General features: G+C 41.3%; 2 protein-coding genes across 2 annotated transcripts in view; one reads left to right on the top strand and one right to left on the bottom strand.

The window, feature by feature from the left end:
• Positions 1–4,121, top strand: part of pth1r (parathyroid hormone 1 receptor) — a 46,965-nt gene extending 42,844 nt beyond the window's left edge. The window contains exon 13 of the mRNA XM_084546052.1: positions 26–4,121. Within this exon, the coding sequence (XP_084402178.1) occupies positions 26–388 (363 nt within the window). The 3' untranslated portion in view covers positions 389–4,121. The remainder of the gene's footprint in view (positions 1–25) is intronic.
• A 102-nt stretch (positions 4,122–4,223) lies between these two features.
• tmie (transmembrane inner ear) lies at positions 4,224–15,935 on the bottom strand. The gene is made up of 4 exons (XM_084547249.1): positions 15,544–15,935; positions 12,227–12,344; positions 9,796–9,945; positions 4,224–4,624 (listed from the first exon to the last, which is right to left on the bottom strand). Exons 1-4 carry the CDS (start codon positions 15,652–15,654, stop codon positions 4,326–4,328), a joined length of 678 nt encoding a protein of 225 aa, XP_084403375.1. The 5' UTR covers positions 15,655–15,935; the 3' UTR covers positions 4,224–4,325.
• Between the last annotated feature and the right edge of the window lie 1,751 nt (positions 15,936–17,686).

Here is a 17,686-nt window from a genome sequence, read left to right as displayed (position 1 = left end):
TTTAAATGATCTCTTTTCTTCTAAGGTGCAAGCTGAAATCAAAAAGTCCTGGAGCAGAAGAACTCTGGCCCTGGACTTTAAAAGAAAAGCTCGAAGCGGCAGTAACACGTACAGCTATGGACCTATGGTTTCACACACCAGTGTTACCAATGTCACCGCCAGAGGACCGCTGGCCCTCCACCTCACCACCAGGCTGGGACCGGTGCCTGTCAACGGGCACAGAAACCTCCCTGGGTATGTTAAGAATGGCTCCGTCTCCGAGAACTCCATGCCCTCGTCGGGGCAGGAGCTCCACATTCCCGAAGAGGAGCATTCGGCTCCCGCGCAGCCCTGCGAGAACGAGAAACCCTCGCCGGTGGTGGAGGAGGAGAGGGAAACGGTCATGTGACCTGCGGGACATTGTGTATAGCGACGAAAAGTGGAAAAAAACACATCACCTAAAACAGTCTCAGGATGGTCTGAGGGGGAGGTGGCTGCGTGCATCAACACTGCCAGTTTGTTCTCCTGTGAACTGAGCCGGAAAACATTGCCGCCGATGCTGATGAGGCTCCAGGCAAAAAGGGTGTATCACTTCTGTGAGCTTATCTGAGGAATCATGACCTCGGTTATTGTGGCATATACTCTCAGCGCTTACACCAACCACCTGCCACAGCGAATGTGTAAAAGGCTGAAAACAGACTGCCGTTTTGTATTTCTTTTACACGTTACACCACGACCGTCCTCATCTCGTTTTGCTTTTTATAGCAAATGTCTTGTGGTAACCGTTTGTGCATAAATTACAGTTGATGCCGAGCAGAGCCTTAATCACCCAAAACCAGGTGGGGTTTGAGTGCACTTAGTGTGTCACAAATATGGACAATTTCATCACCAAGTTTCAGATTAACGTGATCAGTGCTACTGTTTTTGAAGCGTCCGTTCATGTTTTCTGGCATGGTATCTCATTTGTTCTACGTCGACTTAAATCCACTTCAGTCTAAGGGAAGTTACTCAGGTAATTGAAGTCCTCTGTTGTTGCACACCTATTTTTATACTTTTAAAGTGGTGTTTTAGCATAGTTGCATTTCTCTCCAGAGGATGCCTGTATATTATAGAAGGCTATGTGCATTTTTATCGAATCGTTGTACAGTTTTCTGCTGTTTAGAGCAACCCGGCATTCATCCCTCCAGTTACAACAGATTTCAAATGTTGAATGTATCATCAGTTTTTCTCAAAAGAAAAAAGAAAAATTATATTACACACACCCAACCAAAGTAAGAACGCCAAATTAAGGATGTGTCTTCGAAAGCTACCTTTCTCTTAGAGTTAGTTTTAGCAGAGGTAAAGAATTTATGGACCATTTAATGTTTAAAAAAAAAAAAAATGAGACTTTGTTTAAAAACGCAGAGCACGTGAAGTGCAATCCTAATTAAATGAGGAATCAACAAAATCTCAAAATTGCTTTGGAATTCCAGTAGCGGCATTTGTGGTGGAGATGAAGGATAGCTCAGACGTGAATGGTAATTTTTGCAGATGGTCCAATGTTGTGCTGCTTTTTGATGTATATACAAGTCACAATGTTTACAAAGATCAGAAATCCATTCTAATTGTGAGCTAAAGGTGTTGTATGAAAATGTTATAAAGCTGTATTTTTTAATATGTTTCTTTATGGAATGTGGGCAATATTCTATTATGTGTATATAGTCCAGAACAGAACTGGTGAACATATCTACAGGCGCCAGGGGACATTCATACAAGCATTAAGTGAAGCGTCCCACTGTTTAAACTCTGTTATTTACTGCACTTAACCTGCATGGTTGGCAGTATAGGTCTCATCAACTCTTATACCAAAGAGGAAAGTCATGGTACAGTATGCTGCCGGAGAAAAGGTTACGTTGTTGAATTTCTTGGTATCGTCTACTGAGACCACATCATCTATTTAAATCACTCTCTTACCTACATACTCAGTTTCATATAAACAGCAGTGTGGAAAATGACAGTTATTACCTAATGAACCAAGGCCAATCATTTTTAAGTGCATTTTTCTTTCATTAATTTGGATGACTGATTTAACTTGGAGCTAAGGCCCTGTTCAGACCTTGTATTAACATACACCTGGCTGGGTGATCCGAGTTTGTGTTCACACCTAGCATTAAAATGCTCCAGACGCATGTAGAGATGCATTTTAATGCGACCACTTGAGAGCTGATCACAGATTCCGTAATTCATAGAGTAATTCATTCGTTCATTTTCTGCAACCGCTTGTCCTCTGGAGGGTCACGGCCTATCCCAGCTGTCATTGGGCGAGAGGCTGGGTACACCCTGGACAGGTCGCCAGTCTATCGCAGGGCTAACACAGAGAGACAGACTACAACCATTCACACTCACACCTATGGCCAGTTTAGAATCACCAATTAACCTAACGTGCATGTCTTTGGACGGTGAGAGGAAGCAGACACAGGGAGAACATGCATACTTTGAACCCAGAACCTTTTTGCTCTGAGGCATCAGTGCTAACCACCACAGCACTGTACCGCCACATCCTGTGTTTTCTGGGTGTGTGCACACCCGTACTTAAAGGTGGCCACTTGTGATCAGATCAGTCAGAACACGTGTTAATACCAGGGTCTGAACGGTGCCTAATATGAGTCACTATGACTGATGGTACCTCACAGAAATGTGAACTAACATGTGAACTAACATGTGCACAGATCATTCCATATTCCAGAGGAGTCACCATTTGATAGCAAGCTCTTGTGTCCCTCCTTCTGTTGTGCTCTGATTCCCAGTTCGATGCCGCCTGTTGCTACATGCATTGAGCTATGTGCTTTGACACAGTTTTGAAAGGTTATTTTGGATCTAAAACATTAGATACTACTAAAAGAGTTTTCACAGGTTCCCATTGCTGTTTTACAATTCAGCAAAATAATGGATAAATATTTTTTTTCTTATTGTCACTATCCCATTTGAACGCTACAACCAGCAATGATTTGGCATATTAAGTAATGTCTAATGGAGCTCATGTCCTTGCACAATCGAGCTTCATTTTTCTTTAAAAACAGACTGATGGAACATGCATTCATTGGGTGACATAATCCTTCATTATTGAGTAGATTATTTATCTGTACAGCCGCCACCAAATAATCACCAGCACACAAAAGGTGCAATCCACAATTAAAAGTAGCCCCCGACGAATGCATTACTTACCTCTGGCTAGAATCTACCGCCGTTTTAGGCCATTGTATAAGCAATTATTCAGGATATAAGGACATCACAAGGTATTTAGAGGTGGACTAATGTGTTGTTTTCACAAAACAACTACTAGAGAGTAACACCAGCATCGTAGTAGTAGTTTTAAAAATATCCCAAACTCTCATTTTAGCCAGACAACTTCCCACTGTTTCTTAACCGCCAGTCAACTTGAATCGGCCATGATTGCGACAGAAGGTTGAGTAGCTTGACTACAGCTTTGATTACAGGCGATGGCAGGCCCCCGTAATGAAAAAAAAAAAAAGGGGAAAGGGTACAGATGGAAGGAAAACATTGTCACTTGATGTCACAGTATCTCACTGCCACAAAAGACTTAATTTGTTCTCATTGAACTGGATTCTTTTAGCTAGTATTTATTGCATTTCTCACAGTTCTGTAAGGAGTACGTTATTTTAACTGTTGTGTTATCCGGACAACAAACTTTTTTCAGGCGGTATCAGAGCATGAAGTTTATTTTTTATTATTATTTTTTTTATTATTATTAAGACATTTCTATTTGAGCACTTTAATACCTTGTAATACAGTATTTTATTCCTGATTGTATCATGATTGTGTTTTGGGATCAAGTGTACAGTAGGGCCAATAATCATAGAGCTAATGTTGTATGTCATTGTTTCAAATACCTCTCATGGAAGTATACGATTTCGTGTTTCATTGCCATGTATTTATCTCGTGCTGAACAGTACTCAGTGGAGCTGGCATTAGTCGTCATGCTTTCGATCAGTGTGTGGGCAGTTTGCTAAGACACCGTCCGTTGACTCCATTTTGATGTAGGCATGTTGTAGATATCAGTGTAAACTTGGGATGAAATAAAAAAAAAAAGATGTTTTCTGGTCTCTAATGTCCGTCAGTGAATTGTGAATAAAACAGTAAATCAGTAATTGAACCGTTCTCTGATATTCTTGCATGATTATGATTCTGACTAGACAAAATATGCTGAACGGGTTTTCTTATATTCAAGCATTCAATTTATTTTTAAATACACTTTTGTACAAATTAGAAAAAAAAAGTGCTCAAGGTGTTTGCAATGGAAAAAAAATAAGGAAATGATTTTGTAATTGTTCACAGGGAGGCAGAGTTCACTTTTGAGCTTTCTTGGCGCCCCCTTTAGCCCCTCCTTTGCCGCCTTTTTCTCCTTTCTCCCCTTTGTTGTCTCCCTTCTCTCCAGGTTTCTTGCCTTTCCCTTCCGTGTCTTTCTTGGGTGCTCCCTTTTCACCTTTTTCCCCCTTCTTCTTTGTCGGTTCCTCCTTTTCATCTCCTTTCCCTTCTTTGGCACTCTTGCCCTCTTTCTTGCCCTCCTTGGTCTTCTTCTCTCCTTTATCAGCGTCCACTTTCCCAGAGACTGTGGTTACCTCCTCCTTTTCCTCTGCTTTCGCAGCTGCGGGAAATAGGTGAGGAGAAGAGAAAAAAAAGGGTTTAAGGGCTTCACAGCGGCACCAGGTGTCATCAATGTTCGGCTTCTAATGGTAACTGGAAAGGAAAGTTTAATCCAACAGATAGTCAGACTTAGTAGGTTGCTAGTAATGAGGGCACATCTGTTTCTGTCAGTTTGAATAAGCATGGTCTATTCATTCTTTTAATGGATGATTTTAAAGGTGAAAAATGAAGAACAAAGTTTACACACACAGCTTTTTGTGTGGACAGAGACAATGTGTTTCTCATTATTATTCAGGAGGTGACATACATAAATTACATGAATATTTAATAAGGTACTAGTTGGAGCCTGGGGAATGATACATTTAAGTAGGAACTATTCTCATTTGCTGTGCGATACCCCTCTGTATGTACAGTTGGCCAGCCACCAAAACTTCAAATCAAACAGTGGTATAAATCTCCTCATCTAACTGTTGGAAAAGATGCAAATTTGAGCTTAACAACCACAATGGAGAGTTAACAATGTCTGTGAAATATGACCCACAAGAGACACTGACTTATTCTTCAGCAGCTGTTGGGAAACTGTGTTGCTCTAGTTGGGGCTAAATTTAGTTTCTTGTTTCCTCATTTTTATGTCTATTTCTAGTAACAAGAAAACATAAAATGTTTTCCCATTTGTCTAAAAAGAAAAAGCTGCAGAGGCACAGGGTACATAAACAAAGGCCAAGAATCAACCAAAGTGACATCCACGCACCAAATGTCAAACGTAGCCAGAGGGAGACAACTTGAGTAAACTTGAAATGATTCCAGTACCATGTTTCGCTGCGGCGGGTGAATCAAGTTGACGGAATCAGCGAAATCCGTTTGTGAACGGATTTCTCTGCATTTTGACTGAGTTCTGCTCTTATCCTTGTGCGTCTATAAACTGATTCTGCAGCTAAATTCCAGTGTAAGTCAGTGTAAGTCAGTGTAATTTTGTGAAAACCAGGATAGTTGATGCATCATCGCATCAGGTTTAAAGCCTAACATGGTGATGGCTACACAGTGAAACGTTAAGGTACGGACACACCAAACAGACGTTGAAGAACTACCGGCAATCAAGGCCAACTTTGTCTGGACCATAGACAGTATAAAGATGGACAGTGGAACTGCTCCTCAAAAGTGAAGCCTAAGCAAGTAGAGCTCCCCCTGGCGTCTGGCTGCAGTATAGGTCATAAGCTCCACCCCCTCCATGTTAGTGGACGGGACTTGGGCCAAACTAAAACACTAAAATACACGTCAAATAAATTTTTTTCCCAAGGATGGTTTCTGTCATTTTAGGTGCTAATGCATGCTCAAGTGTCATCTTTTTGTTCGTTTTAATAGAAACAGGATGTGACATAATGGCGACTACCAGTTGCTATGCCAACCGCTCTGTAAAGCCGTGGGACCGTGAGAGTTGTAAAAATAATAATAATAATAAATAAGTACAGTGTATAATGCAACATTTCCTTGTAACTTGTGGAGAGGAAATGAGCATGTTATTAATTAAACGAAAACGCAGTGAGTCTGGTGGAAGTGTTGTCGGGTCGATCGTCGATATCATTGATTTCAGTCAATGCTCCGTGTGGCTCCACTCTCGGACCGTACTGCGCAGACTCTGGCTCCAAAGTCGCAAGATGGCGATGCCCATATCCCCGGGAAAATAGCGTCAGTTTGGTCAATTCAAGGAAGCGGGGACACATTGTCCATATGTACACAGTCTATGGTCTGGACCATAAAGTTGAACTTAGCAAAGACTTCAGCTCTGAGTGAAAGGAAACAGCTCCTCATACCAGCAGGTGGCAGTAGTCTGTACTGCAGGTGTGGACCAAGTAAGAAAAGTCATCAGAGTAAGGTAAGAGACCATAAATGTATTGAACTGTATTGTGCCACAAAGGTTCATGCAGTTATGCAAGGTGGGTCAATAGTATTATATATAATTTATGCACACACACACACACACTATGTGTAGATATAGATAGATCATTTTGACTTGGTCATAGTCGAAGTAGTTTACAAGCCAAAAAATTGTGAGCGCCCCTGTTCTAGATGCTCATATTTCTGTGTTCAGATTAAGCTGATCAGTGAATTAGAGTGATCTCTTACTCCATCATCCAACATGTAGGGCAACTATGTACACATGCCAAAACTAGAGCCATAAACGTGCTGATTACCCCACGGCCAGCTTGGTGTGTCGCGGTCTTTAAAGGTTAAGAAAAGGGCTTGACTCCTCACACCATGCCTGCTGGTACAATTTTAGATAGAACTTGAGGCCGCCGCTTTAGAGTAGTGACATTTGATAGCAAATGAAGTCACTGTGTTATCTGACTCAGGTGGTGTGAAACCGCCTCACTGGCATCGCAAAACAATTTAAGCTGTTTTCATTTCTTTGCTTTTTGGTCTTGGAATAGAGCTTTGCGTTTCCTCCACTCATCGCCCCTCAAACTACCTTTTCCTTTTCCAGGGCTACAGGGGAAGGATGTGTTAGTAACCTGTTTGACTTGTTATGTGGACGGTGGTGACACGGGTACTTGAATTCATGCACTTTGTACTCTAGGAGCAGCACGTGCATGAATTCAGCAGTTGAGAGAGGATGGTTAAGGCGGCAAATTGGAGGAACACTTTCACAACTCTGCCTTTTCAGCTGCTTTTATTCCTTTCAGTGTGTGAGTGCTTTTGGATGGAGATGGAGAGGAAGGGATAATAGAGACTAAACCTTCATGCCTTTCCTGACTGTAACAGATATTGGCCGTAAAAGCGGGAAAGCTGACTGCTTTCTTTCTCCAGTGTTTTGCCCCAGATTTTTTTCAACAGCTTAGTGAGAACAAATAAATGGCGGCATGGAGAGATTCTGGACTTAATGGTCCAAACATTTGTTGACTTCAGGGTCAGTTGCAGTATCCGTTCCACAGTCACTATATGCCTGGTTGTCTAGTTTTTACTTTTACAAAATACATTTATTTTGCACCATAGCATTTGCACGCATGTAAACAGATGTGCAAACAGATTCGATGAGCTTCTGGTTATGTTGAGAAGCATATTCATGCACGCATCCACGAGATAAGACGGGGCCTTTCTCGATCCTCATTTGTCACATTTAATTAACCGCTATGTTATATTCAGCGGGGTTTTCGCTGATTACTTCGGAAGTACATTCCCTAAGAGTACCGTTTGCATAATCAGGCTCTCGTCAAAACTTACAAAACTTTTTGATCATGAATTTCCATTTAAATCAAGATATTCACCCCCTTGCATCCCGCGACGCTGCGTTCGCTCTATATTCTCTGCACGTGGTCATTTGGCTTGTCAAATGTTATTGCCTGTTTAATCTCTGTGTGCCCTCAGCCGGATATAATCACTGAAGAAATGTAGCGATTTGCAAATTTGCCTGTATACTTACGCTGCATTCCTCTTTAGTTAATCCAGAAGCAAACAGCACAGCGTGGTTTGCTCTGAGTTCATGGTTGAGAGCAACAAATAAATAAATGTTTGTCCTCACTCTTTAACAATGGCTGCAGTAAGGTTACCTCCCTCCTCCCGGCCACACGGTTAATTAGTTGCATAGTCTAAAGAAGAACATTTACTCATAACGCATATCATCACGTTATGATGACATTAGAGAGGCTCTCGCCCCACTAGATTAGTCATCTGATTTTTTTTTCTTCCCCCCTCGAGTGCAGATCTTATTTGACTCATTTATCATGCAAGAAAAAATTCATTGGCAGCTCAGTGCTTCCTCTTCCTTAATTAATTTCACAATAACAGTGGATGTATATGTGCACATGAGCGTTTATCATAGAGAGGAAGCAGGACAAGACAGATGTCATTCCATATTCGTCACCATTCTTAATATTAAAAAGCCTCAACTACGCAACTAAGATGCCTTACATACGCCACATAAGGGACATAAAAACAGACATAAGAACAAGGATAATTTAAACCATACTGCTGATGGCAATCATCATTCAGAAAGTGTGAATGATTAGCTTTATTCAAAGCTCATAGCAAACAGACAGATAACAGACAAACATGGTGCAGAAACATTTAACAGAGGCGTGCAGCATGCATTACAGATTGCATTGGGTTTTGTAGGAATACGTTTTTTTCTCAGAATTTCTGATCAAATGAATTCGCTCCTACTATTTTCATGGAAATGCGCACAAATAAATTACTGTAAGATTGCAAAAGCAGCACAATATGTATTTTGCAGCCCCACTAAAAAGTTTTCGCGCAGTTTCTGGAATTGTGCTTTAATTTCTGGCTCTACATTTCCAAAGTGACGCTGTACGTAGCAGAAAAAGAAATGCATTTGCAAATTCCATTTGCACCTGACGCGTGTGTCAGAAATGCACATAGGGGAACCTTTAGATCGGGCACCCATGCGTACACTTTGATTCTCAAAGTGGTTAAGCCAAGAGGAGTGGCCGAAAGAAGATAAGAGCAGCAGGGAAGGAGAAGGAATCATCCGGTCTCTGGTAAAGTCAGGGAACTGGGGTTCTCCTCGCTGACCCTAGCAACTGAGAGATGGCTGCTGTCAGCGCTTTGAGTTTGGACCTGCTCAGAGACTGTCTGTACTGCAGAAGCGTCAGGAGTGGCTGGAAGAAAGGAAAAGAGAGAGAAGAGAAGAGAAGAGAAGAGAAGAGAAGAGAAGAGGAAATTTAGCAAGCATTAAACACAGCAGAAGTGCAGCACGTTTTGTGAGGTGAAAAGAAGAGTGAGTGAAAATATGTTACATAAATAGGTAGGTGTCCTCTTAGCTTTGGGACCACAACAGTGAAGAGTTTTTTGAGACCCAGTAGATTTGAGAATAAAACCATTTTGGTACTAAATGTACTTCTTTGCCTGCAGACCAAAACACATACTGTAAATCTCTGTCGACACAGAGCCATAGTGGGATCTCCGTGGTGTGATTTTGTTTAGAGCAGTCACTAAGTGGACTATGTGCACTGATGATGCAGGGAAACCATTTTAAAACATTTATCTGCAGTTTTCTCATTTGCAGCATGTGAAGGTGGAATTACTTATGGAAACAGCAAAACCGGCTGAACAGTGCAAGAAAGCTTCAATAGTTGACATTAGAGTACAAGCTCCTGCTGGCCGTTTTCACCACTGTGACACAGACTATCTTTCAAGATATTAGAGGAAGCTACTTACATCCGGGGATCTCAGTCAGCTCGTTCAGAGGTGGCACTGTCTCTAGAGTGTTGGCGTATTTCTTGGCAGCCTGTCTTTGTGCATGTCGTGCCTCTATTTCCTTTTTGGTCCTCGGGATTCGGCATTTGAATATACAACACAGAGTGATAACTGAAGGAGAGAGGGACAGAACAGAGGCACGGTGAAGGTTTGGGATAGGACAACCTAAAAAACAGTCAAGCTAAACAGTCAGGATACGTTTCTGTTAAAGGTTAAAGAATCAGTCGCGAAAATTACAGTATACAGTGGTGTCCAAATGTCTGAGACCACTCATTAAGATATTTAATCCAAATGTTTCCTTACAAACAAAAACATCAGTTTATCGAGCTGAGTGAAAAGGAGAATCTATGAAAAATGTCTCTTAGCATAGCTTGCTCCTCTTTTGGAGAGCACTAATTTCCTTACATACACCCTCATTTTACTGCTACTGCTAACGCTTTTCTTTCCAGTAGTAATGCTGGTATGTCTTAGCCCAGCCTGAGTGTTTAGCCCGCGTTTCTCCTCCTTCCTGAGGAGTAGTTCACAGATGCTGCTCGTTCCTCCGGGAAACACACCAGACAGCTCTCTCTTGACAGGACTGTCGCTGATTGAAGTCTCATGTTGTTTATCCAGCAAATCCTGCATCTGTCTCTCGGTGAACACCAATTCTGAAGGTGTGCTTCACCTTTGGTCTGCCTGATTGTGGTTTTGATACAGCTGATCCAATGCCAAATAAGTGTTTCTGTTTCCCATGCACTTCACCTTTAGAAACCTTCAGTTTAATCATGCCAGACCAATGCACAGGACAGTCATATGCAATTCATTCCCACCAACATAGCACTGCATTCAGACACTGCGATTTTGTATTTTGTCTACTATGTCCCTATATTGCCACATACACCGATCAGGCATAACATTATGACCACCTTCCTAATATTGTGTGGGTCTCTCTTGTGCCTCCAAATCAGTTCTGACTTTGAGTTGTTCCTAATTTTTGAGTTGTTCCTAAACTGTTTGTGTGTGTGTGTCCATGTCAGGCCGTATCCTGCTGGAGATGGCTGCTGCCATCAAGGAGTGTCATTACTATGGGGTGGGGGTGCCTGGTCTGGTCTAGGTGGGTGGTACATGTCTAAGCAACATCCACACAAATGCCAGATCCAAACGTTTCCCAGCAGAACATTGTGTTGTCACAAGATGGTCAGTGTTTTTTTACTTCTCCTGTCAGCGGTTTTAATGTTGTGGCTGATCGGTGTATATTATATTGCCTTATATTTTCTTTTACTGCCTTACATTTTCTCAAATATATACCTCAAGTATTCTAATATTGTCTTATATATTCTATCTTTTAAAATAGAAAAAGGCATTTCACTACACTGAATCTGAATTTGATTTGATACTGAGAAAGCCTCTCTGGCTCAGGATAGCACTTTGACTTCTGACACTTTCACTGATATTTCCCACTTTCACAGTGCCTCTCAGTCAGCAATGTTCTGTTGGACAGTTTGAAACACAGCCGTGTATCGTATATAACACACAAACACTGGCTGCAAAATAACTGGCTTTAACAAGCTGTCTTGGAACAGAAGAATAAGCTTCAAGAAAATCTGACCTCCTTGTATAAAGGGGTTAACTTAGATTTGATTGCAGTCCCAAGAAATAGTGCAGCATCTTCAAATAATTCTTCCATTCACATGTCAGTCCTCAGGATGTCTCATTAGTTCCAGGTTTGCAGGAAACTGTGACATATTTTGAATGTGCTCTTTTCCCACTGCTCTGGATAATCTGCAGACATCACTGTGCACAGAATCTGTAGGAAGAAGTTTCTTATAAAGAAATCATCCCACTGAAAACTGTCATGTTATCCAGAGTAAAGGAGACCATGTATGTGGAAGAGCTGTTGCTGGTGAATCTGCCCCTGTTGCTTTCTTTTCTTTCTAAAGGACGGCGCTAATATGATACGCGATACTGGCTCATATTACACCTCACCCTTTAGTTCAGAGAAACGCAGAAGTTCTTGCAAGGTAATGAAAGAGTATTAGGAGGTGACACATGCTTGCATTGCCATTGTGAGCATGATGGCATGCTTATATTAGCCTTGCTTCATGGATTTACATAAGTTCCCTGTACAGTTCAACTCTAGAAACTAATACTTCAGCCAGCACTTATATTTTTGTCTAAAATATTAAAGCTACTGACGCAAAGGAAAGTTCTTTCTGTCCTCATGCACTCAAGACAAAAACCACAAAACTAGTCCTCGTCTTTCCTGGCATAATATCAGTGCCATTAATCACCCCGTGCTTGGTAATCACATTGCGGACACACAATTGCAGACATGTTTGGCCTGTGGTTATTGCTCAAGACTACTGTCTATTTCAAGAAGGTGTCAGCAAAAAAAATGGGGTTTCGTACTAACCGACTGCCAAAACAAACACTGAAAAGATGCCGATGACCTGCCATAACCGCAGCCCCCAGAAAACAACGGTCTCTGAAGTGACAGGGTCTGGCTTCTTTGGGGGCTCTGTAGGTAAAAGCTGTGGGAGAAGAGAAAACAGAAAACATTTTCTTTTAGGCACCTTCACAAATAGCAGACCACAAACCTCAAGGTGTGAATAAGATCTTAGAGGAACTCAGGCTTCACATCACCCAAGAGCTATTATTATTATTATTATTATTATTATCATGGCTTAGTTTTTGGCGTGATATTTTCAGCGATCTGCTTCTGACTTCAAACGAGAATGAATTAAAGATGAACCATTTTAATCTAATATCCACATATCAGGCAGGTCTGAAATAAAAAAAAGGAGCATTTGAAGATCCTCAGAAGAGCAGACTCCTTAATTGACTGTTATCGCAGGTGTCACATGGACAGATTGTGCAGTAGTCATTTCGGTCTCCTTTCTGTGCAGTCAACCCACAAGTGTCCTTGTACAACCTCACCATTCATTCTGAAGAATATACGGGACAGTCCCTTGACTCCGATTTAGTTATTATTTAACAGTTTATTATGATTTAACTTGAGCTGACATACACCGATCGGACATAACATTATGACCACCTTCCTAATATTGTGTACGTCTCCCTTGTGCCTCCAAAACAGTTGTGACTAATCAGAGAATGGACATGGGCCTTCTGAGGGTGTCCTGTGGTTTCTGGCAACAGGATGTTGTTAGTGGGGGCCTTTGGGTCCTATGGGTTGAGGGGAGAGCACAGATCTGTGCATCCCACAGATACTTGATCAGTTTGGGATCTAGTGAATTTGGAGGCCAGATCAACACCTTGTGCTGTTTTTCATGTTTTTTTTTAGTTGTTCCTAAACTGTTTTTGTGTGTGTGTCTGTGTCAGGCCATATCCTGCTGGGGATGGCTGCTGCCATCAAGAAATGTGTCATTGCTATGGGGTGGGGGTGCCCGGTCTGGTCTAGGTGGGTGGTACATGTCTAAGTAACATCCACACGAATGCCAGGTCCAAACGTTTCCCAGCAGAACATTGAATTGTCACAAGATGATCAATGTTATTTACTTCTCCTGTCAGTGGTTTTAATGTTATGCCTGATCGACGTAAAGTAATAACATTTACAGTCCATGACATATAGAAGTACTACATGTCAAAACCACAGCTGTCTTGAAAAGAAAAGAAAATTGTTCTGAGAGTGGCTGAATCGACAAAAAGTAAAAGCCAATAAATCAAACACTCATACCTCTTGGTTTTTGTGCATGTGTCTACACCAGCAGCCCAATTTCCGGGCTTTTCCTGCATTTTCCTTAAACAGTTTTCTTAAATGTCTTAGTTCTCTGCCGTACAGAGTTCAGTCACTAGCGCCTAAAACAAACACTTTTCAAACCGGGGAATGGGGAACAATATGTAGGAAACCTGTGCATGTGTGTGTGTCTGTTAGACCAAGGGCTTGGGTTTGTACTACAGAACGCAGCAGATCGAGAGGATTTCTCCCTGTCTACTTCGTATTGATCACTTGATTTGATGTTACAAGGTTGTTTTAGAAACTCTACACTTCAATCTATACACCAACAAGCAATGGATCAGGAAATGGACATTTATTACATTTGCTGCCATTTGCTGCCTTTACTGAAAACTCCATTACATGGAGGCTCCACGTAAGGTGAGATAAGACTAATAAATAATTTCATTTTGTAGAAATGGTAAAAAAATCAATTGATTTTACAAAAATCAAGCAAATGAAAGTATTCTATAGGATTCCTGTGACGGGAACATTTACACCCAAGAGCTCTTCCTTTTCCCAGAACATGCATGCTATATGCCTTTTCTCCTTCTTTGCAAATGCAAGGGCAAAATAAGCAGTTGTTTTTGCTGTTTGTCGGACCGGATAGACGTCAGCGAGCCAACCTGCCAAATGTGGCATGTTTTAAGCTGCTTCAGGGTCTCTGCACTGTTTGTGCTCTGAGGAGGACTCAGGGAGGGCTGTAAACTTGAACGAAGAAACTGCACACACACACACACACACACAAAAAAAAGGTTGCTTTACACTGTGTGTGTGTGTGTGCAACTCCCACAGAAGGATTATCTTCAATGAGGATATTTAGCAAGAGTGATTATGTAATGCTAAGGCCTTTCCTCTGGAGAGGGCATTTCATGTGGCAGGATTAGTGGCAATAAGCCCCAGGTTTTCTTTTAGATATCATACGAAACAAATTCAGAAGACCTCAAGCAACCTCATATTGATCATCACATACCAACATTTAGAAGATACTTTTGCTATATGTGAGACTATTCTTTCTTTTTTTCATCTTAGGAGAACCTCTAGGGACTTATCAAGGAGGATTAGTGTAAGATAGCTAGGTAGATAGATGGAACGGCCCATAATACTGATATATACATCTTGTAGGAAGTATTTATACAAATATCCGACATGCTTACTGAATTTAGAACCACCCAAGTTTTCACATTTGTGCATTGCATTTGTTTCTGTTGCTAATTAACCACCTGAGACCGCATAATGGATTCCGCCCTTTAAATGGCACCGTACATGTGTAGTGGGCTTCACTCTTACGCTTTTTGAAAGCTCTGAAGGCATCGCAGGAGCAGCCAGTGGGAGGCTGCTTCTGGAAGTTTCTTTGATCCGCTATAAAAAGCGTGTTTGCTGCAGATCAAAGTTCAGCAGATAAAGAAATCTCATCTGTAAAGCATTGTAAGGTGTTAAAAAAAAGAAAAGAAAAAGAAGAAGAAGCTCAACCTATGGTCTGTTGTCTCCTCAGAACTATATACAGGAACATAATATATGGCATTACTTATAATCCATTTTCCTTTTTTGTTTGCCTTTAATATGTCTGAATGAATTACAATTACCGATTCATTTACGTATGTAGTATCCCATGTTCTGAAGCAAAATGGTGTAATTACATTGTCCTCTGGAAAACATGACAGATTTCAGGATAAATAATAGAAGTCATACTTTCAATGCTACAATTCAAAAGCGCGAAAACAGTAAGCCGTTGGATAGTCAGATATTCATCCTCCTATTAGCTTGCATTCAAACATGTGTAGCACATGTAAGCCCTTATCAGGTTTCAACATGTTCACTCACTCCTCCATCAAGTGAGGCAAAGCAACAACTATGTCGACCAAACAAAGAACGTAAATCACAAAAGGCTACGTTTTAAACAGCGAAACACCTGCGCCCATCAGCGAGAGCCCCATCTCGGGATATTCCTGATAGGAACCTGTGGAGGACGTGGTGATGTAGCCGTCTCTTACCTCAGGATCCGGGACCTGGGAGAACACGGAGGACCAGCACTGAGACAGCAGCACTGTTCCCCAGCCCCGCAGTAGGAGCTGAGGTTGGCATACAGGCTGTTCCCCGACCATTCTCTCCCCCTCTTTCTGCCTGCAGCCACCCTGCCCCCTCTCTCCCTCTTCCTCTTCCTCTTGCTCTCCTCTTCTTTCCCTTGTCTGCCTGCCCGCGCTGGCGCCGTTTACAGGGCAGGACCACAATGGCCCTGAGTGATTAACAGTGTCTGTGTTGCTGAAGGCTTCCTCCCATCCACAGTGCTTTGCTTCTCTCCTCCTCTATTGTCGTTTTTAAACCACAACACTGCAGGGACCCAAAGACACCGTCGGTCACCGCTGCAGCCAGCTGAAAATGGCTCCACTACAATGGAAGGAGCCAACCCTGCAGTTAGGGTACATTAATTAATTAAGAGACCTGGTGTGGTTTACAGTCAGCTCATCCTGCCGGGGACAGGTCATTAACCGCGAATGGGGGATGGGCAGTAGAGTTGACCATGAGGAGGTTGGCCTGCGCAGGACAGTGAAGTCATAATCTTTATTGCCTCAGAAGGCTGAAGTGTAAAAAAAAAAAAAATCCCCACTGCCTCATTCAACACATGAAGAGTCAAGCTGCTGCTGAGCCCTATGTTTTCAGTACACACTTACTTAAGGAAAAAAGGCTTTGGCGTCAATTGTTTGTTTTCAACTCAGAAGTAAAGTTAGTTGTTTCACATTTGCCTTTTCTGTCACCATGGCTGGCTCTTTTTAAATAGAATCCTTTTTTCTTGTTTTTTTCAATTATTACAAAATTCCTTAAGGGAAAGAAGTGTCAGTGAAAATAGCTAAATCGAAATGACAACTGGGATAGGCGCAATAAGCTTTAGCTTCTGCCTATTCCATTTCAGACTTGATGTTTATTTATGTCTTTATCTGTTAAATGTTTAAATGTCTGAATAAAAACGACTGAAACTGAAACTGAAAACAAGATTGCAATTATAGTTCATATGTAAAAATAAGGAAGCATTACTGCTGAAATTGTAATTACATGCAAAAGAAAGCACAACTTTGAAACTATGGTCTTGGGTTGATGACACTTAATGCATTCACTTACAGGTACTGCACAGGATGCAACTTGGTGTAGTGGGTAGTTAACACACAACACTATTGGCCAGTTTAAACTAGTGATGCATCAGATACTTTGAGCTTCTGTCAAATTTGTTTGAGAAAAGTATTGCAATTGTCATATGAAAAGTATAACAGAGAGAAGCACGTATCTCAAAAAATGAAACTAGGTAGGAAAAACTCAAGCTGAGAACCAATTTAAACTTTTTTTTTTTTTTTTTAAACTTAAATTATGTTTTGGCCAAATGAGGATAGCTGATAGAGCTGTAGTTTATCGACCGTCTTTTAAGGCTGATGTTCTCCTTCCTTAGCTTCCACCAAATCCTAAGAGAAACGTCCTTTACTGCTCTGTTTTTTCTTTGTTGTGCTGTTTTCATGTTGTGGCGTATCCTTTTCTTTGTTTTTCCAGTACTTTACCTGGCATATAAATGTATAAGAGGCAGAAGAGTATCTTTCTGATAAATAAAACACCATAGGAGGAACTCAAGAATACTTACATATGTACAGTAGACTGACTTGTTGGTCAACTGAAGTTGGTCTCCTCCAAATCTTGAGGGAAACCTCTTTTACTGTTCTATGTTCAACCACAGCGAGCTAGTGTCATATAGTTGATTTTTAAGAGAAAAAATGCTAAAAGAGGCTAATATCCCACATGGAGTTTGGCAGAGCTAAATAGTGGGTGGTTATTCTCTGCATGTTAATCACTCAGTTACACTTCACAAATTACACACACTCAACTGATCAATTGTTAATATAAAATATTGATTGGTCCCACTTTAAAGTTTGTACTCGAGCAAACATACTTTCAGACTATTTGATGTTTTTAAATGATGTTTCATTGTAAGCCATCACCATTTTCTTTGCCATTAGAGCATATTGACTGGATGTCTTTTGGAGTCCGTTATCTAAGCCCGTATTATCTGCTGCTATCATTACTGTAATTTTCACACCCACAGCTATATCTGAGCGGTCACATTTACGTAAAGGTTTCAGTGAAATGACTCCAAAG

Source organism: Chelon labrosus, assembly GCF_963514085.1.
Source record: "Chelon labrosus genome assembly, chromosome: 6".
Taxonomy (NCBI): Eukaryota; Metazoa; Chordata; class Actinopteri; order Mugiliformes; family Mugilidae; genus Chelon; species Chelon labrosus.
Note: the sequence above shows the minus strand (reverse complement) of the source record. Positions and strands in the feature narration are given on the sequence as shown.

What these genes read in the sequence shown, in the direction of transcription:
- tmie (XM_084547249.1), bottom strand. Translation starts at nt 15,654, where the DNA reads ATGGTCGGGGAACAGCCTGTATGCCAACCTCAGCTCCTACTGCGGGGC. An exon ending in AGTGTTTGTTTTGGCAGTCG is followed by an intron (nt 9,946 to 12,226) that starts GTTAGTACGAAA and finishes TCTCTCCTTCAG; the next exon opens with TTATCACTCTGTGTTGTATA. An exon ending in GCTGACTGAGATCCCCGGAT is followed by an intron (nt 4,625 to 9,795) that starts GTAAGTAGCTTC and finishes TATTTCCCGCAG; the next exon opens with CTGCGAAAGCAGAGGAAAAG.